This window comes from Gallus gallus, chromosome 3 (genome assembly GCF_016699485.2).
Source record: "Gallus gallus isolate bGalGal1 chromosome 3, bGalGal1.mat.broiler.GRCg7b, whole genome shotgun sequence".
In the NCBI taxonomy this organism is placed as follows: Eukaryota; Metazoa; Chordata; class Aves; order Galliformes; family Phasianidae; genus Gallus; species Gallus gallus.
This window is the reverse complement of record NC_052534.1, coordinates 41820819-41847150: the sequence shown is the minus strand read 5'-3', so window position 1 is coordinate 41847150 and position 26332 is coordinate 41820819. Positions and strand designations below refer to the sequence as shown.

The 26332-nt window shown below is 37.2% G+C and overlaps 1 protein-coding gene across 28 annotated transcripts in view; it reads left to right on the top strand.

Annotated features, from left to right (window-relative positions):
- The window catches only part of AFDN (afadin, adherens junction formation factor), a 110687-nt gene that overhangs the window by 54058 nt on the left and 30297 nt on the right, over positions 1–26332 (top strand). For 21 of the 28 annotated variants that reach the window (XR_001465955.4, XM_040698598.2, XM_015284345.4 and 18 more), the window contains 10 exons: positions 868–929; positions 1805–2010; positions 5655–5675; positions 6417–6562; positions 7938–8032; positions 9826–10091; positions 10600–10743; positions 13252–13450; positions 13977–14080; positions 15185–15271. Coding sequence is in view for 27 of the 28 variants with exons in the window: in XM_040698598.2 (XP_040554532.1) it covers positions 868–929; positions 1805–2010; positions 5655–5675; positions 6417–6562; positions 7938–8032; positions 9826–10091; positions 10600–10743; positions 13252–13450; positions 13977–14080; positions 15185–15271 (1330 nt within the window). In the remaining variant the exon portion in view is untranslated. The remainder of the gene's footprint in view (positions 1–867; positions 930–1804; positions 2011–5654; positions 5676–6416; positions 6563–7937; positions 8033–9825; positions 10092–10599; positions 10744–13251; positions 13451–13976; positions 14081–15184; positions 15272–26332) is intronic. The other 7 variants (XM_015284360.4, XM_040698600.2, XM_015284353.4 and 4 more) reach the window with 1 other exon arrangement.

Here is a 26332-nt window from a genome sequence, read left to right as displayed (position 1 = left end):
TGTTTAGGGAACACAGAAAATGATAGCTTAATTGAAGGAAAGCCTTGTTAGTGGAGCTAAAGTAACTAGGTTGTTTATCTAGTAGCTTATCTATTTCTAGTAGAAAGCTGCCTATGGTGTTATATGTGGTTAAAATGATTATTACATGCAAAAATTCTCAAGCTTCTGTATTTTGTCCTAAAAATATGCCTCACTTCAGAGAACAGCCCAATTAATATTTTTCCTTGAGAGGAATGAAATGTGTCTAGACAGCAGAAAGACAGGTTTATTTATTTATTTATTTTCTTTGTCCTCAATGAATTCTTTATTGGTTAGAAAGAACACTTCAGTCACCTTAAGTGAAGAAGTAGTTCTGGGGCTGTCAGTTCTGGGTCTTCGTTGCATAGCAACAGCTGTGTGCGGGTGGAGGTTCAATTCTTACTTCTGTTCCCTTGCCAGAAAAAAAAAAGGACAAATACGTTGACCAAGTTCATATCTGTGTTGGATGGTATTAAAGGTAGCAAAGTGCATTATTTTTGGAATAGACCTGGTTCTCCAGATGAAGCTTCATTCACTTTCTTTCATGTGTCAATGAATAATCTGTTATTTGAATCCTGTCAGCAGCAGATGGCAAACTGATCCTATCAGTCTGCCATGTTGTGCAAAATAGGACGTTCATCAATAATGCAGACTCCACAGTTCAGTTCTGTGTTGTGATCTGTTGTGGGCAGAAATAGCTGCAATGATTCTAGAGTACAGGTAAAGAAAAAGAATATTTTGGGGAAAGATGTTGTATCAGCATCAGTACCAGTGTTGGAGAAATCTATTACAGTGGATTTAATATCACCCATGTGGATTGTTTTATCAGTTTTTGTTTTCCTTCTGTAGACCTCAGGATACCCATGGACCAGAACTGATCCTACCTGCCAGTATTGAATTCAGGGAAAGCTGTGAGTAAACTGTGATATTATAAACACCTAGTTGTTGACACTATTTTTGTAGTGTAATATTTCAGACAACTTAAATGTCATTTAAGTAAACATCAGAAAGAAAAACAATTGAACAGATGATGGCTTATCCACTAATGAAATAGATTTATTTGGCAAGGGTGAGGAGGTACTGATATTGAGGTGAGTTCGATACAACAGTAATTTCTAATTGCATTTGCTGTCTTCAGATATTCAAATTTCTTCGGGGGGTGGTGAGGGGAAATTCTACCTCCTAAAGTGTACATTGAGTTAATTCATTAATATGGAGTCCTCCATGTCTTGGATACTTAATTACATCATGGTCAAAATCCATGTTATATAAAATGTGGTGAAAGATCAAATTTTCATTTAGTACTTAAACTTTTGTTGTCTTAGTCGTCCCCCCCACCACCATTTCTGAGGTTTCAGATTTGGTAGAAAAACACCATATGAGAGATTGTCCAAACTTCACATATTTGAGACTAAGTAGATTTGTAAACAAGAAAAGAGAGCTTTTTAATAGTCTAAAGAATCAAATACAGTCTAATAAAGGTCCCTTGTTATAAGAGGAACCTTGAGTTTTCCTGCTTCCTTTAAGAGATATATTTTCAACAGAGGTAGAAAATAGTATAATAATTATCCCAGTGATCAGGCTTTCCAGCTTTGTGTCTGTTACTGTGCTTAAGTAACTGTAGCATATAGTAGATGGTTAATTTAGAATTTTTGTATTTTGCTCCCCTCTCCTTATTTTCCTCCTCAAAAACAAGAATCCCCTCCACCCCAAGTTATGATATTGTTTAATTTTATCCCTGTCTTTTGGCTTTATAGCATATTGTTCTTTTCCTCCTTCTCCACAGCTGAAGATGCCTTCTTATCTGCCATTATAAATTATACAAATAGCTCGACAGTTCATTTTAAACTGTCACCCACGTATGTTTTGTATATGACATGTCGGTATGTATTGTCAAGCCAGTACAGACCTGACATCACTCCTACTGAGCGTACTCACAAAGTTATTGCAATAGTCAACAAGATGGTGAATATGATGGAAGGAGTCATACAGGTGAGTTTCTTTGCAAAAATCTGTCAAGGGATTTAAATATGTTGCAGATTATCAGCTAACCTTAGCCTTTTTCTTAGGGTTTAACTGATCAGTGCAGTCAGACTGTACTGATTTCCCATGTGAACGCTTGTTTTGTGTCTGACTAATGTGAGTTGTAAGAAACTCCTGGGCGGTGTGGGAGACTAGGAAGGGACTGTTACTCTGAAGATATGTTCTGTGACAAAAAGTTGTTCTTCTGTTCTCTAGAAAGATAAAAACTCTTGCTGTGAGTTTTTGTGAAATAAGTTGGATATACCTACTAAAGACTAGTAGGGTGTTTGCAGTGGTTGATGTGTGAAATGAATGTATTAAAAAGAAGTGTAACGATTGATCTTACTTTTACAACTTCTGTAACCACAAAAAATGGTAACAAAGCTGGACTTCCTGAACCAATTGTCCTAAAAAGAGAAATAGAAGTTTTCAAATGTTCCAGTATCTTATTCATGGTATGCTGTTATTGCTATTCTATGGAAGAGTTCTACAAGAGGTACAGAGGGAGTTCTGTTTTGTGTAGGAATACAGGATAAGATCCACTGGCTTGTAATGAAATTAGGTAATACCCTGCATCATTGAAATGCTGATAAAGTGTAGTAGTCAATTCCCAGGACAGCAATGTTATTTCAGGTATCCTTTCTAATTATTCTAGCATCTTCGTCTGCAGGCTTTCCTCAGACGAAAAATTGAAATACATTTTTATATTACTAAAGTACATGTATTTGTGGCAAAAAAAAATAATAAAAAAAAATACTGCCATAGTTGCCAATAGAAAACAAGGACCCTACTGTGCTAGCCCCTGTACAAGCATGACAAATGCATTAATCCTGCTGTAAGGAATTCACGAGGCAAATGTTAAACAAGAGGTTGATTTGAGAGAGAAAAGTAAACATCAAAATAGTGGCATGAAGGTCGTAGCAAAGCAGAACTGTTCAGCTTTTGTTCAGGTTTTGGAAAGATTTAGTGGAGTTCTCGGGAGGAAGGATGTTGTAATTAGATAGATCTATAAACAGTTGCAACAGGCACTCACGTTTCACAAGTAAGAGTGGGAGAAAATGCCAGTGCTCAAGACAATTATCTGCTTATGGAAGAGTGAATGCGTTATATCAGAGGGTAGATTGTGTCTGTAGTTGAGAACATGAAATGTAAAGAGTTTGAACAAACGTACGCAATTTACTTGGAAGGATGGAAGGGAGACGCTGAAGGGGTAGGCTTCAAATATAATGTGGAAGTTACAGGACCAAATCAAAGAAAATGACTCAGTTTATGCAACTGGTGTAAACTAGGAGCAATGGCTCAAAAGATACGGAGTGAAAGGGACATGGGGACAGTGGGAAAATAAAGATGAAGTTCTGCGTTTTCTTTGTCTTCAACTAAAAATGGACAACCACATAGCTGCTAGAAGATACTAGAGAGGCAAGCTCAAATATCAGTTTTCACAAAAGAAAATAAAACTAGAAAATGGAATAAGTGTGAAAACAGTAATTTACAGTATTAAGAATGACTTCCCAAATCAAGTTGAGTCTTGTTGTTGCAAACGTTTTCTGTGTAATCCTGCTGATAGCATCATGTAATTATTAAATACAAGTGCCTGTCTGTTCTATCCATTCTGAAAAGCCATTTCTTCAGCCTTTCATCTCTGTAGCCGTAGTCTAATCTCCAACATGAAGTTTAGGGAAGACATCAACAAGGAAGGTGGTAGCGGAATTTGTGTTCTGTGAGAGTGGAGATCCAATTTCAAGAAATAAACTGAAGAGAGCTTTAGTTTGAAACAGAAGAAAACTGGGATAAGCTCCTTCCAAATCCCATACTGAAGAAGCTGGTGACGGGGGAGGGGGAGGGTTGGAATGGGAAAGGACAATGCACTGAAAGAGTAGAACATCAGTTCATTAGCCTTCATGTTCACTGGAGACAAATAAAATAAAAAGTTGGTTTAATTGATTCTGATGCTTAAACTGGGTGATCTGGAACGTCTTTTCTGACCTAGATAATTTTATTCTGTGACTGTAAAACTGACCATTAAGAAGTTAGCACTTTGGATCTACCTTGTAGGATTATAAACAGTACTAGCTAAGTTCTGTCGTATTACTTTGTCTAGGCTGTAGAATAAGTGTATACATTAACTGGTTGTCACAGTTAAATAACTGTGTGATAACTTTCTGTATCACAAACAGTTTTTTTTCTGTGTCTTTGCTGTAAAGCATGCCTGCACTGAAAGAGATCTGGGGGTATAAAAGATGGAGAAGACAGATATGGGGCAAGGGTACGGAGGCACCCAAAACAAAGCAGAAATAAAGGGAGGTTGCACAAAACCTTGTACTGCACTAGAAATATAAAAGTTTTGATGGTTAATTTTGTCTGCCTTAGATCGTAAGGAGACCTGGCAGCTTTCTGAAGTAACTCAAGAAATCACCTGCTAACAAACTGATTTTGTGGCTTTCTGTAGTCTTTGGATTAGCGTATGTAAATAATATAGAAGAGTTCACATAGCATAGGGTTAAAATTGGAGAGAACTGTGAAAAGGCTCAGTGCTTCCAATAAAAATCATGGAATAGAAAATTGATAGAAGCAATCCAATGCTGTGTATTCTGATTTTCAAATCATTCTGTGGCGTTTCTGATCCTCTGCAAATTTTAACGTCTGTTTTCAGAAGGAGCACATCTTTTCTTTTGTTCTGAACCAGCCCATCTTCAGACAGTTGAGAGCCCATTGGTTTTACTGGAAAGAGGGAAGAAATAGAAAAGCAGTGGCTGTTTGTTTGTTTATTTATTTAACTCATAGGAAACTTGAAACAATAACAGCAAATGACACCTCAGATACTTCTCCTCTAAGATTGCTGTGATGTAGGTGGAGGAAGAGTGATGTAAGGAAGCCAAAAGAACAAAGAGCTTAGTTCTAAATAATCAGATGGGCATATCTGGTGTGGGTGTATGGAGGTTTTTGTTTTTTAAAATTTGTTTTCTTGTTTCCTCAACGGAGAGTAGCTTTCATACAAGTATTTAAGAAGCTTAGTGTGGTATTTCATTTGATTCTTTCTTTTGTTATTTAAAACACTGTTTTTGTTCTTTAATTGAAAAGCCATGTATTAATCTGTGTTTAGATGTTTTATGTTAAATGTGCTTTGTGTTTTTGTTTTTTACTTGTTGGTAGGTTTTTCTTGTATTTTATGTTGTGTTTTTGGTTTTTTTTTTCTAGTGGGGATTTTCTGTCCCCATTTGTGTGTGTACATTGTCTTCATTGCAGCAGTGTGGGCAAGTAGCTCCCTGGCTCAGTTACTTGTATTGCTAGTTACCCTGCTGCCTGTGGTGCACTGAGTGTGGAATAGCCAACCAACCAGTCTGGGATGTCAACTAGTACAGGGCATTCCTTAAATTAATTATGATGTACAGGCACTGCAGCTCTTAGCTGTTGTGCTACTAGTCCTGTCGAAGTAATTCCTTTTTTCAAAAGGGGCTCAGTTGCATCATAGCTACTGATTAATGCATCTGTGTGTAACTGTGAGCATAAGTGTTGTACCTTCATATTTAGTGTTTGATTTCTAAAGCTATCATGATTGTTCACAAGTTTCTTTCTTCTATTCTGTTTGATTTCCTTCGTCCGTTTTTCTCCAGGAGGTAGACCAGGTTGATCAGGTAGGATATATTGCTGGGAACTGATCCTAGCTATGTTGGCTTAGCTCAGTTTCTCATGCTGCTTCCATATCAAAATACAATACTCAAACAGCTGGACTTGAACGGTTCATAACACTCATTCAGCAACTGGAACATGCAGTACTAAAATCCTTTTTTGACTTTGCAACTTTTACGGCATTCCATAATTTCTGCTTAATGCACTTCAATGTGGATATGAAATGACCAAAGTTCTTTTTCTTCCCTTTATTTTCCTTTTTTGTTGTTTGTGGTTCCTATTCTTTGGATTTCATCTGAGGTTGCCTGGCCTGGCATTTGTGGTCGGGAGATGGTGAGATAGATCAGTACTTGATACTGTACCATCTGGTATCAAAGCCAGTGAGTGCAGCATCAGGGTGGCAGGGGGCAGTAGGGAATATGTGCTTCAAAGCACACAGATTACCAGATACTGCACTGACTTAAGCTCTTCAGCACGATGTAACGATGCTTATTTCACGGCTTCATTGATAGTGCTATTGGCAACTTAACAGAATTCTGTGTGTTCAGAGAACGTCTTAAAATTTAACTTACCAGTTACAACAATTGCAGTTCTGTATATAAACATTTTGCAAATATCTGGTATCTGAGGTATATTTGGTGAAGTGGGAAAAGGTACTGGTCTATCTTTTGGAGTCTTCTTAAATTGCAGCGTTTCAGAAAAAAAGCTATTTCTATGTATTATTTCTTGCTTCTTTCTCCTTACAGAAACAGAAGAATATTGCTGGGGCACTTGCCTTTTGGATGGCAAATGCATCTGAATTGCTGAATTTTATAAAGCAAGACCGTGATCTGAGCCGAATCACTGTGGATGCTCAAGATGTTTTGGCGCACTTGGTTCAAATGGCATTCAAGTAAGGCTGTTGAACTTCTCTTTCACTTAACGTTCTGCATTAACATGACAGCTTTATTCGTTTGTTTTTTAGAATAACGTCATGTTTTCCTCAAATTTTAGTTATAGCAATAGTGTATTTTCTGTATTGTTAAATATCTGAGAACTTATAAGAGAGACCAGACTTCAGTGTAAAGTTATTTTGTCTTGTGAATGTCGATCACTGGACTGTGCAAAGAGTCTGCATTACTTTCATGTGCTTCTTCATTAAAAAAGTAAAAAATCTGTTTGGGTTTCTCGTTTTGGCAGGGAAAGTTTGGTAGGTTTTGATTCTCATAACTGGCCCAAGTAAGGTGTTGAGGGGACGGTCATTTTTAGTACTAGGTTTCTGTAGTTTTGTATAGTACATGCCTTATGTTTTTTTTTGTTAACATAGTTTTAATCTCAGGGCATTTAGAGAACTGCTCAGTAATTTGTAGCTTTTCTTTTTTTGTGCTAGTTATAGAAATGTTGTTTAAATTTTTCACTTTCGCATAATTTAAGGTTTTTCTATAGGTATAGGGGAAGATTAGTTATGCTGCTCATAGCTGAAGTATATAGACCTAAATTTTTATGGGCCTGAAATGTAATGAACCTTATGCTCTTCAGGGCTTCTAATTATATTAAGAATCTACTCCTTTCATAATTTTCATAAATACCAATCTGGGCAATGTTTTTCTTAAAAACAGTGTGAAGAGAGGTGTAGGCTTGGGATGAAATCAACCTAGGTTAGTCAGCTCAAGTAATTACAGTGCTGAAATTAATGTTTAGAGAACTGTGGAATTACAGAGAGGCTGAGTTTGACAGGGACCTCTGGAGGCGATCTGGTCCAGCTCCCATCTCAAGCAGGGCCAACTGGAGCTGTGTGCCCAGGACCAGATCCAGAAGGCTCAGTGTACCATGAATGGCTTGTACACATCCTTTTGCTCTTGTAGGCAGTCTTTTAATGAAAGTGATGCAATTGCTGCCAGCTCCAGATTGTTGAGCAGTCTGTTTCATTCACGATGTTGTGTGCTGTTTCTTAATGCCTTTTGGAAGAATAAGTAGAAGTCGTCAATGTGCCCTACTGATGGATTATGTATTGTTAGTAACATTAAGATCCGAATATGTATGTTTTCTTGGAAAAACATAATTCTTATTAATTTAGTAGCTTTTTTAATTCCTATTGCTTATTATTATTGTTTCTCTTAGAAATATATAAGCACTTCAGATGTTTTGACTGGTCTATGTCCATTTATCATTGCTTGGATCACTATTGTCACATATGTAAGACCGATTTCAGAAATCTTGTAATTTTCCTCAGCTCTCTTGACGAGCATTCATAATAAACATTTTTTTTATTTTCCCCTCCCTTCCAGGTACCTAGTTCATTGTCTGCAGTCAGAGCTTAATAACTACATGCCAGCATTTCTTGATGATCCAGAGGAAAATAATCCACAGAGGCCTAAAATAGGTTAGACCACTTGATCTCTTCTTTTGTATTCTAAACCATACAATTAATGAGTAATAAATAGAATGCTTCTTACGATGATAAGAAACATACATGTTCCCCTAACCCTTGAGTGTTACTTGAATCAATTTGTTATGGATGTCGATAATAAGAAAGGACAGTAGTGGCATGTGAATGGTCTGTATTGGTCTTTAAAATCACAGAGTAATTTAGGTTGTAGGGAAACTTCTGGATGTCATTTAATCCTCATCTAATCCAATTTCTCTTGCTAGAGACAGATTCAACTGGATCATGTTGTTCAGAGTATTGTGTGGTTGAGGTTTGTAATGTGCACTCAAGGATAGAGATTCCACATCTCTGAGTAACTTCTTTTGACATTTGTCCTCCCTCGTAGTGAAAATACTTTTCCCTAGTGTAGATGGAATTTCCAGTGTTCCCTTTTTTGTCACATGTTGTTCTGTGCTATCGCTGTGCATCTTTGACAGGCACCTGTTTCTGAACCCTCCCATTAGACAAGTGAAGACAGCAGTAAGCTCTGTTCTTTACCTGCTCTTTCCTCAGAATGAACTAAATCTAATTCTTCCTACCTCATGTATGCCTATTTCTCCAGCCCTGTAATCATCTTGGTGTCTCTTTGCTGAATTTGCTCCATTAAGTCAGTATAGAGAGTCTTAAACTGGATGCTGTGCTCCAGGTGCAGTCTTGCAAATGCTGAATGGATAGAAAAGGTCACTTCCCTCCTTTCTGATGGCTGTGCTGCTAACTTAATTTACGGTATGCAGCTGGTCACCTTTTAGGTGGTTTTATGTAATGCTGATTTCCATGCAGATAGCACCCAGCCTGTATGGTTGTACAGTTGTACTGTTGCAGAAACATGGCTTGGAGTTGCCCTTGAACTCCATGAAGTTCCTGTCTGCCCATTACTCCAGGCTGTTGAGGTCCTTCTGAAAAATAACCTTCAGTGTATTAGACTCCCCAAGTCATTAACAAAGTCATTAAACAGTATCAGTCCCATCATCAGTCCATGAGGGAAGTTACTTAATACTTGGCTACAAATTGTACTTTATATCCACAAATCCACCAGGTACTAGCTGAGTTATCATCTGCTGCTGGCTTTTTAAATGCCATCCTTGCAGTGCCTCTATACTGCCAAGCAGCCCATTTCCACCTCTGTATACCTTTCAGTTGGGAATTCCTTGTTTTCTGCTGTATTTGTTTGACTTCTCTACACTGGAATTGACTGTTCTCGTGCTTTGGTTCTAAAAGGTCAGCCAGCTATCTTGGGCCCTTTTGCCCTCTAGGGCAGACTCTCATACCTGAACAAGCCAGGCTGAATAAGTGAATCAGAGTATGCTTCCTGAAGTCCAGGACTGTAATTCTACCAGTTATATTACTTCTCTCAAGATGTACATCTTAGAGATACCGCAGTCAAAGCTGCCTTCACCTTTCACATCTTCAGCTTCTTCCCAGTTTGTGAGTAATAGGTCCAGATGAGCACTTTGTAGCTAGTATGTTGTTCACTTGCCCTTATTTATCTTTGTTCCAGAAGTATATAATCTATATAATAGATGTATTTCAACTTTCAATTGAATGTTGCTCCATCTTGTAAAACATTTAACATATATTTGAAGCAGAAAATTTATTTCTGAAAGTGTGGATAACTTAAATCCACGCAGATTCTACTTAGCATTCACTAACCTGAACTGAGTATCCATATTTATTAGTATTTACAGCCTAAACAAGTAGCCTTTACACTGCAGTATGTGACTGTGATTTGCTTTGTTCTGTCTCTGTAGATGATGTGCTGCACACATTGACTGGAGCTATGTCCTTGTTGCGACGATGTAGAGTGAATGCTGCGCTGACTATACAGCTCTTCTCCCAGTTGTTTCATTTTATCAACATGTGGCTTTTTAACAGACTAGTTACGGCTCCAGATTCAGGGTTATGTTCCCACTACTGGGGAGCTATTGTTCGTCAGCAGTTGGGTCATATTGAGGCCTGGGCAGAAAAACAGGGTTTAGAATTGGCTGCTGATTGCCACTTAAGCAGAATAGTGCAGGTGAGTGTATTTTTTTTATTAATATATTCTACTTAACTCTATTTTTGAAGAGCATGTTTATATTCCTGGTTAACAGCATGTGGGCAATGTAGTTTGTAGGAATTTATTCTATATATCTGTAAAGATACAAAACGTTTTCAGTACCGTTGATATTAAAATGTTAAAGTGAATTTTATATAAATTGTATTTAAATGAAAGTTGTTATTTTAGCCAACATGCTGTTCAATTTCTGTACATAACACTGATCTTATAACTATGCTAAAAAGAGATAAGAATAGTACCAGAATAATCAGTACACCTCATCTGTCATAAGTTTTAGTGTTCATATGTCTCATAGGTGCAGGTGCTTTGTTTTTTTTATTGATTGAGTGTTTGGTATGGGGATATTTATGTTGCTTTTGTAGCATATTTGGCTTCTCGCTTTGTCTTCTTTCTTTACTAAAGAAATTTCACAAGCAAGACTTAAGGTTTCATTCTAATTTAAATTTGACTTTATTTTTCCCCTCAGGCAACCACATTGCTCACCATGGACAAGTACTCACATGCTGATGTTCCAAATATTAACAGTACTTGCTTTAAGTTGAATTCTCTACAGCTACAAGCTTTGTTGCAGAATTATCACTGTGCTCCAGATGAACCGCTTATACCAACAGTAAGTCTCTTCTGTTACTTGCTTTGTGGTTTGACAAAGTTTTCACTTCAGGTCTATATTCCTGAGCTATGTGGCTAAAAATAAGTATCTTATTGTAGATTCATTTGCAATAGTTGCCAGAAAAGCCAGAGTAGTTTTCTCGTCATACAATAAGCAGTCTTGGTGGTAGCAGCTCCTTGTTGACACCAGTGTTGCATGTACTTGGTTATTACCAGAACTTCTCATGCACCAGATTTAGAAAGTAAGGTAACATGGTGCATCTTGAGTGAATTCAGAGAGGTGTCACTGCACCTTACAGAAGGTGAGGTGGTAGAGGAGAGGTGCACTGAAGCTGTGACACTAAGCTCTAAGCTGAATTTTTTCTCTACAAAGACTTATTTTTTCATAACTATGAATACATCTATTTATTAAATCAAAGGTACTAATGCAATGGCTCTAAAGGTCTTACGTTTACTTCCAACTTGAGTACAGTTGTTTGGGTTTTTTTTGCTTTTTTTTTTTATATTGCATATCAGGCAAGAAAGTCTTTAGCTGAAGAGCATATCATGTATTTCCTGTTTAGAGATAGATAGAATTCCACATTTTATTATTATTGTTCTCTAGGGACCTCCAAAGAACTGTAGTGCTGAATATTACAGATTTTCTTCATGTCAGAAGGAGGATTTACAGTATGGCTAATTTTTCCTGTTGTGATCAAGTGCTATGTGGGACTCCTTGCTATGAAAGAGACATGTACACTCAAACTGTAACTTGCTTCTGTCAAATCTGAAAAGTTTCAAGACTTTTAATTTGTTCAAAGGAATGCAAATGTATTTACATTTACATAGTTTAGTTTGATGTAATTATTTTAGAAATTAGTACCTTTTATGATAAAAAGGCTCTTCTTAAAGAGCACTTCCTAAAGACATACTGGATTTATTTGACTTGCTCCTCGAAACTTGCTGGAACTGAACTTTGGAATGAGAACATTTGCATGAGTTTGTCTTGAGTGTGTGCTACGTTGTGCCCAAGTCATAAAATTGTTATACTGGACTTACAGGGTCAGAGTGGCACTTCAGTGTAACTGGGTTGAGGTTAAGATCAAATTGTTGGTCTTGGGAGCCACACAGAAGCTGTAGAAAGAAACCAAAAGTCGCACCTGAGTCTTTGATAAAGCTATTAGTACAGTTTGGTAATTTATTTGTATTAGCTGTAGCAGTTTCAGATAAATGAATTTTATAGTTACAGCTTGGTGCTAGGAAAGTCACACATCTGTGGGAAGAAGGAATGCCTGTTAGCTAGAGGTAAAGATGCTTTTAGGTATTGATTCTTCCAGCTCAGCCAGATGTGGGTGATTTCTTGGTTCCTAAGGCAGATTGTGGAACTTTGAAGACACTGAGTGCTTGAGAATAATGAGAAAGATCTTTTCAACAATTTCCCATAATATTTTTTTTTATTTCAGTAGCATAAACTTAACAAGTGAAAACTTTCACATTAAAATTTTTTTTTACTGGCATACAGTGGTTAAGGTAGCAGAAAAAATGGAGGAGCTGCTTAGAGAGAGAGATGAAAAGGCTTCTAGCTCTTACACACTCTTCTAGATGAACAGAAGAATACAGAAACACAGCATGTTGCTTGAACTTCTACTTCTTGGGAACTTGTTAGGAGTTTGATTTTTGGTAACTTGTGAATTAATTTTATCCATTCACGCAACCTAGTAATAGATACCCTGTTGAAATCTTACAGACCTTTCGAAAATGTGGAAGGAAACATACTGTGCACTATATGCTGCCACAGTAGCTACATTTTGAAAACCATACCAGTTGCACGGACCTTTCTGTGATAATAAGCAGAATAGCTGAGCACCAAATGTAAAGCCTGCAGCTCTTTGCTGCACCATGAGTGATTCTGCTTTGTTTGTGTTAGTTTAAAACCAGATAACTATCTTACAGGGTCCTTTATATTGCACTGAGCTCACAGTAAATATGAAATTAAAGACTTCGTTTTATAAACCATCCAAACTAGGGAACTGTACGTGCCATTGGTCCTTTGTGTGTATATCTGTGTCCTGATGAAGCTGTAAATCTTGGTATACATGATTATATTCTTGGTATATATGAGTGTATATATATTCTTTTTTTATATATTTAGTTTTACAGTGTATACTCAAAAAATTCTCAAAATTTTAAGGTTGCCTGTGATTCCAGCTTACCATCTGCACATGCATGTTCTGTACTACATGCTTTTCAAATGCACTTCTCATATCAAGTAAAAACATCTATCACAGGATTTGAAAGAGTTGGAGTAAAGACAGACGCTGTTGAGTTTTATTCTCTAACTGCACTTGACAAATAATGCAATGCAGCAGCCATTGTGTACAAAATGGAACCGAAGAACTTTTATATCTCATAATCAGTCTCCCAAAATATCTTCTTGAAATCTCAGTATTTTTTACCTTTACATGTTAATTTCTTTCCTTAATGAAAATTATCGTTTTATAGTAACAGTGTCTTTCTGCCTCCTGTCTAGGAACTGATAGAGAATGTAGTAACTGTTGCAGAAAATACGGCTGATGAACTTGCTCGCAGTGATGGCAGAGAAGTCCAATTGGAAGAGGATCCTGACTTACAACTCCCTTTTCTTTTACCAGAAGATGGCTATTCCTGTGATGTTGTCAGAAATGTTCCAAGTGGTTTACAAGAATTTTTGGATCCCCTCTGTCAGAGAGGTTAGTCCTATTGCTCTACAGTAAGTTCTAAGTTCTAGAAATTGTTCAATAAACAAACCCTCACTTTCAGTGGCAGAATTGCACTGAATGAGTCTATTCAGAGATGAATGCAAAGTTTCATCTCTGCCGAATATAGGTTGGCATAAGTTAGCTAGACTCCACAAAGCAGAAGATTTCCATGGTGCTGTCATATTTTCAGTGCTGGTTGCATATGTTCTGAAAGATGACCTGATGTTTCACATCTCTTGAGTTTGGTTGGTGCAAGCAGTATTTTGCAGTTCTTTCTAGGAGCTCATAGTGTTTTCAGATAAATACATGTTCCTAAGAAGCAGCAGCTGTGGAAGTACAGGATTTTGTAGGTATAGTAAAATTGCAGTGGAGCACAATTGTAACTGAGATGAAAGATTAAACACACTTAAAAAAAGAAAAATACTTCCATTAGTTATTTCCTGGTGTCATGCTATTTGATTTTAATTAATCTGTTGACCAAATACCATGGCTACGCTAATGTTACTTTCTCCGTCAGGTTTTTGTAGGTTAATACCTCATACACGGTCACCAGGCACATGGACAATATACTTTGAAGGCGCAGACTATGAAAGCCACCTGTCACATGAGAATGCTGAGCTAGTAAGTATTAATTGAGGGCATAATGATGAAAAGTGAATAGTGATTTCTTGGCAAGCCATTGTGCTATGCATAAAGACTTTTAATCCTTATTAGTAGGATCAGGCTTCATTGTTGACATGTGGTTCATGAGTGATCTGGTGAATTTAAGGAAGTATTTGCAGCTGTTTGTAGCTCAGTGTTTTCCTAGGCTGTTGCGTGATAAAATTCTCATGTAATAATCTGTTTGTAATGTTCCCCCACCCTGGGAGTAAACAGTGAATAAAATCCTTTTAAACATTGGCAAGAGTGTACATAGACATGTAGACATCTATCTGTAAATAATTGTTAATGAAAGCAAAGTTGCAGACTGCTTTATTTTATGCAGACAGTTAGCAAATAAATTCTTAGTAATAAGCTGCAATCTAGAGTTTTCTTCTCCTAGGTTTTCAGTGGGGAAAAAAAAAAAAATCCTTAGTTTTCCTTTTCATTATAGTTGCTTAAAAAAAAAAGGACTTCAAAGCTTTGTTTCCTCTGTCCAGAACGCATTTGTTAGATGACTTTTAAGCAATACTGAGTTTTATTTGACTTTGAGCTTTCAGAAGTGAAAATTTTTGAAACTTTTTTTAAAGTCTTTAACTCTCTACCTTTGAAATGAATTAGCCACTTAATATCTTCGTAAAATTATCTTCCAGATGCAGTATTAGAAACTGACCATCCTTCTCTGCTGAGTCTGAACTTCAGTTTTCATTATTATGGTTTTATAGATGTTACATTTTTATACATTAACATATAAAATCGTGAATCACTAGTAATTCCTTCACTGAGTTAGAGAAGGAGATACAATGAGTAGATTTTGAAACACTATTCATAACACAGGTCTAATATTTGATAAGAACATGGGTGTAAGGCTTAAATACTTTATGATGTGAATTTGTATTAATCAAACATTAAGAGACTTTACCTTGAAAGTGAAAATCCAGGAATATTTGCCTCAGGTTAGATTTAGAGATCTTCTGTTGCTCTAACAACTTCGATTTTGATGGTAGTTTAGCCATTTTGCAAAAAAACCCACTTAGCCTGGCAGGGTATATGAACTCTCTTGTTTCATCTTTTCTTGTTTGATAGGCTCAGCCTTTGAGGAAAGAACCTGAGATTATAACTGTAACACTAAAAAAACAAAATGGAATGGGCCTCAGCATCGTTGCTGCCAAGGTATGGAAGTCGGTTTGCTTAAGTGTTATGGAAAGGATACTTTTTAATCAACCCAGAGTGGAAAATATTAATGGAAAAATCTGTTTTCCTTGAGTTTGTCATGCACATCATATTGATGATAATTTTATTGTAGCTGGGGAATGTTTCTGTAAATCACACGAACATAACGATAGAAAACAGTATGTGGATGCAGTTATTATGACATTTATAGCTCTACTACAGGTTTTATTCAGCATTCTTCAGAGCCAAAAATTGGCAGAGACGTTAAAGGGAATGAATAAGTAAGTTTATCAAGCACTTATGCTGAAAATAGCAGAAGTATCAAGGAAAGAAAAGTAAATAAATTGTGTGCGGTAGTTTTTGTATTAGATAAATGGATAAAAATATTTATATACATTAAGGTTCCTGTACTTTCTGCTTATCTTTTGCACAGTATGCAGATGGATGTATGACATGAGTTTTACTCCTTCATAGTAGAGATCATAGTAGTGTCTGCTGCTCCTGTTGTTGGTAATATATGGAATGTACAGTCAACTCTAGCCACCAGGTGGAGGACTCCACCAGTTGGCTGACTTTGCTTTATTAACTGGGTCACACAACAAGCATAATCATAAAGTTTTGAATTTGTTATGAATTATGTAACTGTGATATCCAAAAGCCCCTGTTGTAATTATGTGTTTTACAACAGATAGAAACAGTGTTTCTTAACATCTCTGTGCAATCTAGTACAAGAAACTTCTCAGAATGATCTGTTCTTCCTTGTCATAGAGTGTATGGGTTGAATACGTAATTGTTTACTGCTTGTAAGTTATTTCACATAGTTATTCACTTCTACGCAGCACTTGCTTTCTTTTTTTTTTTGAGCAACTGTGCTCATTTCATAGTCTGTTCTTGAAACTGTAATCTTGTGTGATATCAGTGTTTAAAGACTTACTCCTGACATCTGTAGAGGACTACCACGTGCTATTGGTATATTCTACAAACTGTTGGCAGTTATTGAGAAAGTTACTCAGGACCTGACAAATGCAGGTCAGTAGTCTGCTCCTGTTTTTGTGGAGTGGGTTAATAATATGAGAAGAAGATACTGGATCTTAAGGTATATCAACTTAAATCTCCATCAGACTTCTGTCTGGGATCTGCATTGCTGTTAAATGGCATAGTATGCAGTGGAATTTTTTTTTCCATTTACACTGTGATACAGAGTTTCTGATTCAGAGATGTAAAAGGTGTGGAAAATTTTCCATTTTCCCTGGAGCTGTCGGTCTTATCCCATACGTTGTGTTAACAACTGACACTTCCATTAGCAGTACATAATGGTGCTGCTGGTCAGTATGTAAGCTGTTTTGAAACGTAGGTGGTGGATTTTTTTTGGTTTATTTGTTTGTTTTCTTTGGTTTTTTACATGTTATTTAACAAATGTCACATTAACTCCATGTCTGCTGAGTGATGAAAGCAGTACTTCCCATCCTCACCACATACAGCTGCAGAAACATCTGGTGGTTCAGTCAGTGACTGCATGTCATCTTGCTGCAGTATGGGTGCCATACTATTGGAATCTTGTTTTTATAAAGGTTGTCTTTAATCTCATTCTGAAAGAAGCAGGAGGCAGATCTTTAATAGAATAGAATTTTTCATTTAATCTTAAGACATCGGGACATTGGGTAGAAAAAATTTGTTTTGCACTGTGTTTGAAATAAGTTGCACTGGTAATTAAGTTTATTTTCAAGAGGGTGTACGGTACTTGTTATTATATAGAATGTTTTTTTCTATAATAGACTTAGTAAAGAAAGCAGACTAGGGAAGAATACATAGGCATCAATTCTTTTCAAGCTGACCAGGGAAAGATAGAGTACTGAATGAATGATGCTGAGAAGATGGTAATAATGGGTGGAATTTTTTTTTCTAGAGTTATCTTGTTGACATTTACTAATAATTATTCTGACACATCTGAAGTGATATGTCTCTTACCAGCATAAAAATGAAGACTTTCATTTTCTCCTACACTGAGGCAAGAAGTCTGATGTGTTATTTGTTGAAATGTTCTAAACTTCAAAAAGAGAACAATACAGGAAATGGGAGGGAGAGGCAAGCATGAGGATAGGGTTAGTTCTTTATAATAGTAAGAGGTTGGCTGTCAGGTGTTCATATAAAGAAATGTAAACCCGTACTCAATTTCAGAAATACTCAGTTATTGCTGCCATGCACAGAATCCCATTTGTGGATCCAGTTATGTTTGTTTAAATCCTGGTTTCCTGAATGCTTCATAACTGCTATGATAAAAGAGAATGCAGTGGTTGGTCAATAGGTGGCACTGCCCCAAAGGGCGAAGTGCAGCTCTGAAACTTGCTTAAGAAAACAGTTGTTTTTCTCCTGGGATGTGACAAAATAGTTGCTGTCAGTAGCATGCTGTGAGAAAGCTTTATGTGTCAGTGCTGACCTGCCTGTGGTGCCTTAATGGACTCCTGCTACGTGTCTCTGGCTTTGTATAGAGCTGGTTAAAATGTGGGTGGCTGGTATTAGAGAAATGGATGGAAAATTCTCAGGTGTAAAGGAAAATAATTTCCACCAGCTGTTGTGCCTGTGTGGTAATCTGCTCATCTTTGAGGAAATACCTGATTCATGATTTGTTATTTCTTTGTTTTTTTTTTTTTTTATTAGTTTGCAGAGGTTACTGAGTCTGCACCAATTCAGAGTTTTTAAAAGAGGAAGTTGCATACCATACCTTATATACCCCTCTCACACTAAACGTTTTTAATTACCAATTTTTGGCAGCAGTCTGAAAAGGTCATTTGCATTTAAGCAGAGAAGGGACACAAAGTGCACTGGAATGCGTATTGTCAGGATAGAAGGTTTCAGTTTGTGATACCAGCAGATTGCAAACGCATCAATGTTAATGTAAAAACAAGATCAAGGAAGGTGAGCCAAGGAATACAGAGCGTTTGGAACCCTGTTTTTGATCCTTTTTCTGCCTAGTGACAGGTAGGACGTTGAGGTTCTTTACTTCTCCTTCACGGCTATCTGTATTTTATTTAATGAGAAGTTCCACAGGCCTGCCAGGAATGCCGGAAAGAGCATGATTGCTGTGCATCAGCTTGTTCACTGTGCTGTAAGGGTGTTTTCTGAGGCAGGACAGCCCCTTTGAGCAACCACGCAGCAAGCATATATGCTGTATGCATACATACCAGATAAAACAAGTCTAGTTATGAAACAACTGTTAAGTGCCAGAGCACTGTAAACAGCGTTGTGTGCGGTTGCCTTTTTGTTTAAGTTGGAAAAATACCTCACAACATTTCTTAAACTGAATGCTTTATACACCCTTTTTTGGTGTGCGTGTTCAATCGTATAACCTCACACGTTAAGCGACCTGAAATGCTAACTTCTCTTTCTGCCCTTTGGTAGGTGTTGCATGTTTTCTTACGGTAATGCTCCTGTAGGATTATTAGCAGTAGCTTTTGTAATCAGTATATGGAAATCTAGTCGGTAGGAGGGGTCGGGCGTGGGGAGAAGTATTGCTTTTTGAGGTTGTGTGCAGAATTCGGTTGCTCTAACCCTGAAAGATGTTTTGATGTTAAAAGCTGCCTGACTCCCGACCACACTGCGGTTAACCTTTTATGAAATCCAGATGATTTGGAAGCAGAGTGTGCATGCAGTTTACTTTAAAAATATATCGCTTTTTGGAGGCTTTTGCATGTGACTTCTTAGCCATCTGTGGGCCAGCACATTACTTCCTGTTTAATTTGGAGATTTTTTTTTTTGTCTTTTCTACAAAAGGGCTGCCTTTTTGTTTTTCTAGCAGTTTTCAAAGTTTAATAAAGCTTCTAAAGTAAATGAAAGTCAGAACGGCATAACTGATTACGTAAGAGTCTGAATATTGTATTGGTTATAGCTGGTGTTGATAAATGCTGTACTGTGTCGTAGCATCCAGCGCGGAGTTATCTTGATGGGTATCTTGGAAAATCCAGCAGACTAGAGCGGTGTTTGCTGTAGAGGGCTGAAAGAGAAGTGGAGAATTGTTTTTCTTTTCTTTCAAGGATCTGTAGTCCCCGAGATCAAAATGTGGTTTTCTGTTGTTGGAAGAACAGAATCCGTGGTAAGTCTGTTCAGGTTTCTGTTGCGGCTGTCTTTCTCTTAAGTTTTAAACGCTGTCCTTGTACTTCTTCCTGCTCTCTTGCTTGTTTAAACCTGCTGGTAGTTATTGCTCGTGTAGCAACGATGTAATATAGCATGCCGTTAAATACAGCCAGATGTTAATACCTAATTTTCCAAAATGTAGAAGAAAAAGGCTTAACTAATCTTTAGCTTGTTCTTGATAGACACTTCTCGAACGTGTGGAAGCGACTATTAATATTTAAAGTTTCAGGTGTGATAACGACCGTTTTACTGTAGAAGAGCATGAATAACATGACTTGTGATATGTTTACTTGTCATATTAGTTGGCTTTAATCCAGATTCCTCTAAAAGCTTGTCTTCCATTTAAAAGTCTTACCTGGAAAAACTGAAATCAACATCCCAAACATTGTATGTAAGATTTGAATACTTTGTAGACCCTTTGGAAAAGACCAGAACATGCAAAGGCATTCACTGAGTAGAGGCATGTAGATTCTGTTCAGGTTGCTACTATACAAGAGAGAGGATTCCAGCGTTCTGCAAGTGATACAGCAGATTTCGGTGATGAATCTTCTCACGCTGGTTATATCCATTAGTAGTTATTAAAAATACACAGCGCATTACTACCTCTTGCTCTCTCGTAATTCATTAGTACAGTAGAAAAAGTTACCTTAAAAAATGTGTATGCACCTTACGGTATATATGTATGTATATATCCTTAGGGATATAGATCAGAGTGTATTTTCTAGGTATTTTTAAAAGATAGTCAGGTAAGATATTTTAATAGCGCTTACTGAAATGGGATAAGAGAAAGCTTATTTTTAACAGAAGCATTTTGAACACTGAATGGAACAGTTCATCAATAGACTGGGGAAGGAATTTACTTTTTTTTTCTAAGTAGTTGTGGGGTCTCTACATTGTAAATAATGTTATTTGACAATCTTATTTGTTCTTCAGAGTTAATAAAGTCACTATAAGTTGACATATTTTCTAAGGAGATGCTCATCGTTTTAGGTTTTAGAAGTGTTAATTTCAAGGAGGGTTTCAAACTACTACTATCAACGTCCATGTGGAATTGTCCTGAAAGTGTGTTCTACATATATTTAGGAGGTGATATGTAGGAGTAACAGAAGTTTAAAATATTTATTTTGTTCAAAATAGAATATTATTTTTTTTTAGTTACATATAATACTGATAACATAAGAGATACATTTGGTTCTCTTCAATCTGAGTTTGCAAGTACAGACAGCTGACTTTTCCCCCCCCCCCAACTGTTTGTTAGCTCTTTACTCATGTTCCAGATCTTAAGACACGTCAGTATTTTCTTGTAGCAGCCTTCTCATGTCTGCACATTCTAAACACTTCAGGAAAATCTTTGACTTCTTCTTCCAATGCAAATTAATTGAAATGCTTGAGTAGGAAGTTTTGGATTTTTTTTTAATGTTAGATACTAATTCACATCAGTGGTCTGAACGATTGATGTTGCCTTAACAGACTTTTTAAGAAGATCTTAAAATAAAAATGTATTATTTAATTGGCATTCCCACCACAGATTTCTTGGTCCCATGGGAGTAAGGTAGTATATTAGCTGCCAATTTAGTCCTTATAATGAACAAATAAGCACCTAGGTATCGGTAAGCTGCATCTTTCTTCTTGATTCATAACTTCAAGAGGGATTTTTGGCTCAGTTTTGATATATTTTAGGAGTCCCATAAAATATTGCTAATGTTTTCATATGCTGTGTAAAAACTAAAGCTTATGCCAGCACTTCATGACTTTTCTTCTCGCTAGCTGAGGCCACAGCTCAGCTTGAGTACTTTTGTTTACTTGCATATATTTATATTAATATTGCAAATGGATCACCTAGCTGTTGGCACCTCATGCCTTCTGGAACAAGGTGTTTGTGTGTGTTGGTGTTTTTATTCTGTTGTCGCTGTTTTCTTCTTCTGTTTTTAAATTAATGTATGTGCCAATTTCTCCTTGTACTAATACCCTCTCTAAGTAGACACTTGATAGCGAAACATGGAAGTTACGGTGTACATAGCCTTTGCTCAGAATTGCTCTAGCAGACTTCATTCAATTCTGGCCCTTTATAACTTAGAAAATATATTTTAAATACATGTTATTCCAGTCTTTACATTTAAATTTCATACTTCTGTCAGTGAAAAAGACTCTTACGAAGCTAAATTCTATGCTGATTTTTTCCCATGTGAACAATGCTCTAATTTGAGGTAGAAATGTAGAATGCTAAGAATACTTGACAGCATATCTACTGATGCTGAATTAAGCTTTATCCACCTGAAATTGCAGTACAAATTTATATGAAAGACTGCACTGTATTTTTCCTGTTGTAAATTCTCCTTAGCTGTAAAAGTGCATAAAAACTTGGAAAAGTGCATATATGCATACGTATCTGTGTGCACGTGTGTTTGTGTTTGTGTGTACATGTATACACCTTTATTTTTTCTTTCCCCAAAAATGGATCACTCATTATGTGCTGCCCTAATTTTATCCACAGACCTAATTGAGCTGTGGCATTTGTTCAGAGTAGCCTCAACAGGGAAGAGTGTCACAGAACGTGCAATACAACTTCTCAGTTGGCAGAAATCTCTAAATAGCCCTTAGTGTGTCACTGTTCAGTGTATTTAGAGCAAGCATGCTGTAAAAAGTTAACCCTTATTTTGGGCAGTAGAGCTCAAGCAAAATAGAAATGCCTTCATGAGTCTGTAGAATATGAATTGTAAGTTGCAGCATTTATTAAAGAGAAAAAGAAGGTTAAGATGGTCTATTTTATAAAACTTTCATAGACTGTTAGGAATGTAGTGCATGAAGTGTTTTCTCTTTACTTACTGCTTACTGTCCCTGTTTCATTTAGAGCTTAGAGAGAAGAATGATTAGGAGAAACTGCTGTATACTGTGTTTCAGTCTCAGAACGTGACTTTAGGTCAATTGCTTTTGCTTTGTTGCTTTGGTTTTCATCAAGATACCTTTTGGAAGCCCTCAATTTCCAGAGAAATCATGTGTTAGCAATTCATTATCTTCTGTGCTAGACGGAAATATATAAAGCTATTTGTGCCTGCATGCCTTTATCTGTTTGCCTTATTAGGGATTCGGAGTGCTGTAATTTGATTTAAAGGAAAAAAAAAAGTCTACATCTATGCAAGACTACAATCATATATATTCTTTTACTGCCGCCTCAGGAAGTCCATTACATAGCATCTGTGGTTCTTTGTTCTTTTGTCTCCTGGAAGAAGCAAGCTTTAGGAAGATAAAGATATATTCACTTATTTGCTTTGTACCTGAGTCAAACTTCATTGTAAATGTTCTTTCATTTTCACAACAACAAAAAAAGGTGAGCACTTAACTGGAAACCTTTATTCCAGTAAAGAAAGTAACAAAACTCTTCAGTCCTTTCTCTTCAATCCTTTTGAGGCTATTTGTAAATAGAGCATGTAGGTATGTGGGATGTAAAGTTTCTAGATTATGTTGGATGCCTCAGAGTCCAGTTTATGTGGGTTGCAAGCTAGCTTTTCTCTGAATTCCAAGTCATTCCTTTTGTCTGTTTTCCTTCCTGGTGTTTCTTAAAGCTGCAACTGGTTTGTTCTTAAACGTTAAATGCTCAATATTTCTTTGCCTGCAAATAATGCTGATTGTCCCTGTCTGAATCTCTTCTGCCTGCTTTGTTGAATTGGAGATATTCTCTCTGCTTGTGGCTGTACTTCGTCAAACACTGAAAATGTTTGGTATTTTCCCCCCACCACAGAGGAGAATTTAAGAGGAGAAAAGAGACGTTTACATATGTGGAGCATGGGTCACTGCTAAGATTCTTTTTAAGTCAGAGTACTGGTAGCAGCTGTGGCCACAGCTAGCAGACCAGCTTTACAGAGAGCAAGCTGTTTCACCTCGTTTTTATACAGCACTCTAAGGAGTGTTTTGCCTAATGATGACAGCTATCCAAAGTCTCTAAATAGTTTTGGGGCTTTTTTTTTTTTTCCAATCTATGTCCAAAGAAGCTTGCTAATGCTGCAGGCAAGCCAGTAGCTACAGAGCTTGATCTCTGGACTGACAGCAAGTAGTTCAGTGAATCGTAGGCATGCTGCAGATAAATATACTTGTACTCATCCAGATGCAAATTACAAAATGCGTACAGCTTTAGGGAACACGAGTGCTTGGGGTGGGGAAGTGTTCAGAAACTTTTGCTATTTGCCTCTTAGAGAGCACATTTGTTAATTTGCTGCATAGTTGAGTAAATAGATATTCTTCATAATGCTTCTAAGCTAGGATTATTTCATTGCTTCTGGACTAATTACTTGCCAGGGAGCTTAGAATGAGCCTTGATTCTGTTGCATAAACTTAAATGCAAGTTTACATAGAAGATCTTCGTTAAGTTTTTGTAAACATCCTTAGAGTCTGAAATCAGAAAATTAGCCCTGATAAAAATCAGTACAATCTGCTCTGAGTGTAGGCAGATAAAAGATTTTGGGGCCGATAGCTGATAGCAGGCCTGATAGCTAGATTATAGTCATGGGGCAGATCTTTATGGTTTTCTCTACAGATGCACATGATCTACATTGTTAAATAATTAAATTTAATTATCAGAGGGCTGGAGCACCTCTGCTATGGGGACAGGCTGAGAGAGCTGGCACTCTTCAGCCTGGGGAAGGGAAGGCTCCAAGGAGACCTTATAGTGGCCTTCCAGAACCTGAAGGGAGGGCCTACAGAAAAGCTGGGGGGGGACTTTTCATAAGGGCAGTTAGCAACAGGATGAGGGGAAATGGCTTTAAACTGGAAGAGGGTAGACTTAGACTAGATATTAGGAAGAAATTCTTTATTGTGAGGGTGGTGAGACACTGGAATAGGTTGCTCAGTGAGACTTTCCCTGGAAGTGTTCAAGGCCAGGTTGGATGGGGCTTTGAGCAACCTGGTCTGATGGGAGGTGTCCCTGCCTATAGCAGGGGGGATAGAGCTAAGTGGTCTTAAAAGACCCTTCCAACCCAAACCATTCTATGATTCTATGAAATCTTCTAAGTTTTGCATAAATATGCAAATTTCAACCAGGTCCCAGGAAGTATTTTTAAAAAAGAAAAAAAATGTTTCCACAAGCAGAAAGAAATCTGGAGTGTTTTTATGTAGTCTTGATATTTGAAGCCACTTGCTTTGAATCTTCCTGTAAAAATGATTAAACTTTGTTTTATTTTTTTTATTGGAGTCAGTCAAACTATAATTGGAGAGGAAAGATTCCTCCACTTCAGGATTCCTATTCATATTACAAGCTGTGTGAAGCTTACAACCATTTAAATATTCGTGTATTTAAGACAAATCAGTATTGAAAGGTCATTAGGAAGACTTCATTGCAATTCTTGTAAAGAAAATTATATTCTAATACACGTAACATTAAAAAAAAACTGTTATTGAAATGTATTTTTGTCTTTAATCAAATGCGACTGCCAATTTTTATGGGAAACTGTTCATAATATTCATACTTCGTAATATTGGAGTGTGATAAACAAGGCACATGAAGCTAAGCAGGTTTGGGCAAATGGTAGTTTAGAACAAGTAATGACAAGACCTTACTGTCAACTATTTGAAGAATTACCGGTTTGGTTAGGCATAGTACCTGTAGGTATGCTCTACAGATGCATCATTTTTCCTTTGTTATCTAATGCTACAATTTTCCTGTCCTTCTAACAGCTGGATAAATATTTCTGTCATCATTTTCATGTTTTAATTCTAATTGCAGGTATTAAAATATCTGAGTTACCTACAAATCTATAGCATCAACATTCCTAACCTGGTGGAATGTGCAGCTCATTGTGGCGTTCCACCAGAGCTTCCTTGTGAAGTGCTACGAGGATGGCAGCAGCTTAACTGTTAAGGAGTTATCACCTGTCAGCAGACAGGCCTTCGTTCCCACTCCAGTACCTCTAGGTACTGGTGGGACGGCTTAGTGACTATGGGCCCTAGGTATGGGTACACCACTATGTGCGTGGTGTGGGTACTTGGCTTTGGACCTAGCCATATGTTGACACTCACTAGAAGGAGCTGTCTGTTTTTTCCACTATTCAATTGCAGCTGCTTATCCTGGCAAATGCAACGTGAGGAGGAGGTGGGGGTGGAAAATTCTGTCTGCTTTTAATGCTTCCATGGTGACTGAATAACCAGTTTGAGGACTGGGTATGGTGTTGCCATTAGGAAGGCCCTATCTGATCTTACTGTTCTTTCAGCTCCTACTTCATATGCTAGTTGTGCTGTTTGGCATGTTCCAGTTGTATGGCTAATCTATGTGGGCCGCATCTTCACATGACTGCTACTTACAAGGAGGTCTTATAAGAGACTAGTGTAGTATAGCAACACTAGCAATAAAATGTATTCTCCATAAACATCTTCTTTAAATCTGTCATTTAATTCATTTATCCACTATTGCTCCCCATCCTTAATTTTGTACTGGTCGGGTATGTCAGAGTACTTGTGCTTACACAGATCACTGTCGTTTCTTGTTCATTACCATCCAGTCTGATTTCTCCATAGAAGTGTGTTGTATTTTTTTAATTGTTCCTGTTTCTACAGTTCTTGTAAGTTTTGAAGCAGATGCAGTGTTCTGAACACAATCCTATGAGAACAAAGAGGATCTTACAAAATAATGCTACATAAGTCACTCTGAAAGTAATGCTTCTTATTTATTTCCACAGAAACTACAACAGATACAAAGAGCACAGTGACATTATTTGATAGAACACGTTCTCAGCTAGGTTGCCCAGAGAGGTGGTAGATGTTCCATCCCTGGAGTCGTTCAAGGTCAGGCTGGATGGGACACTGAGCAACCTGATCGAGCTGTAGATGTCCCTGTTCACTGCAGGGGAGTTGTCCAGGTTGACCTTTAAGGGACCCTTCCAACTCAAACAATGCCATGATTCTAGGATAAACTGTTGTGATGAAGTAAAATGACTTGTTTAT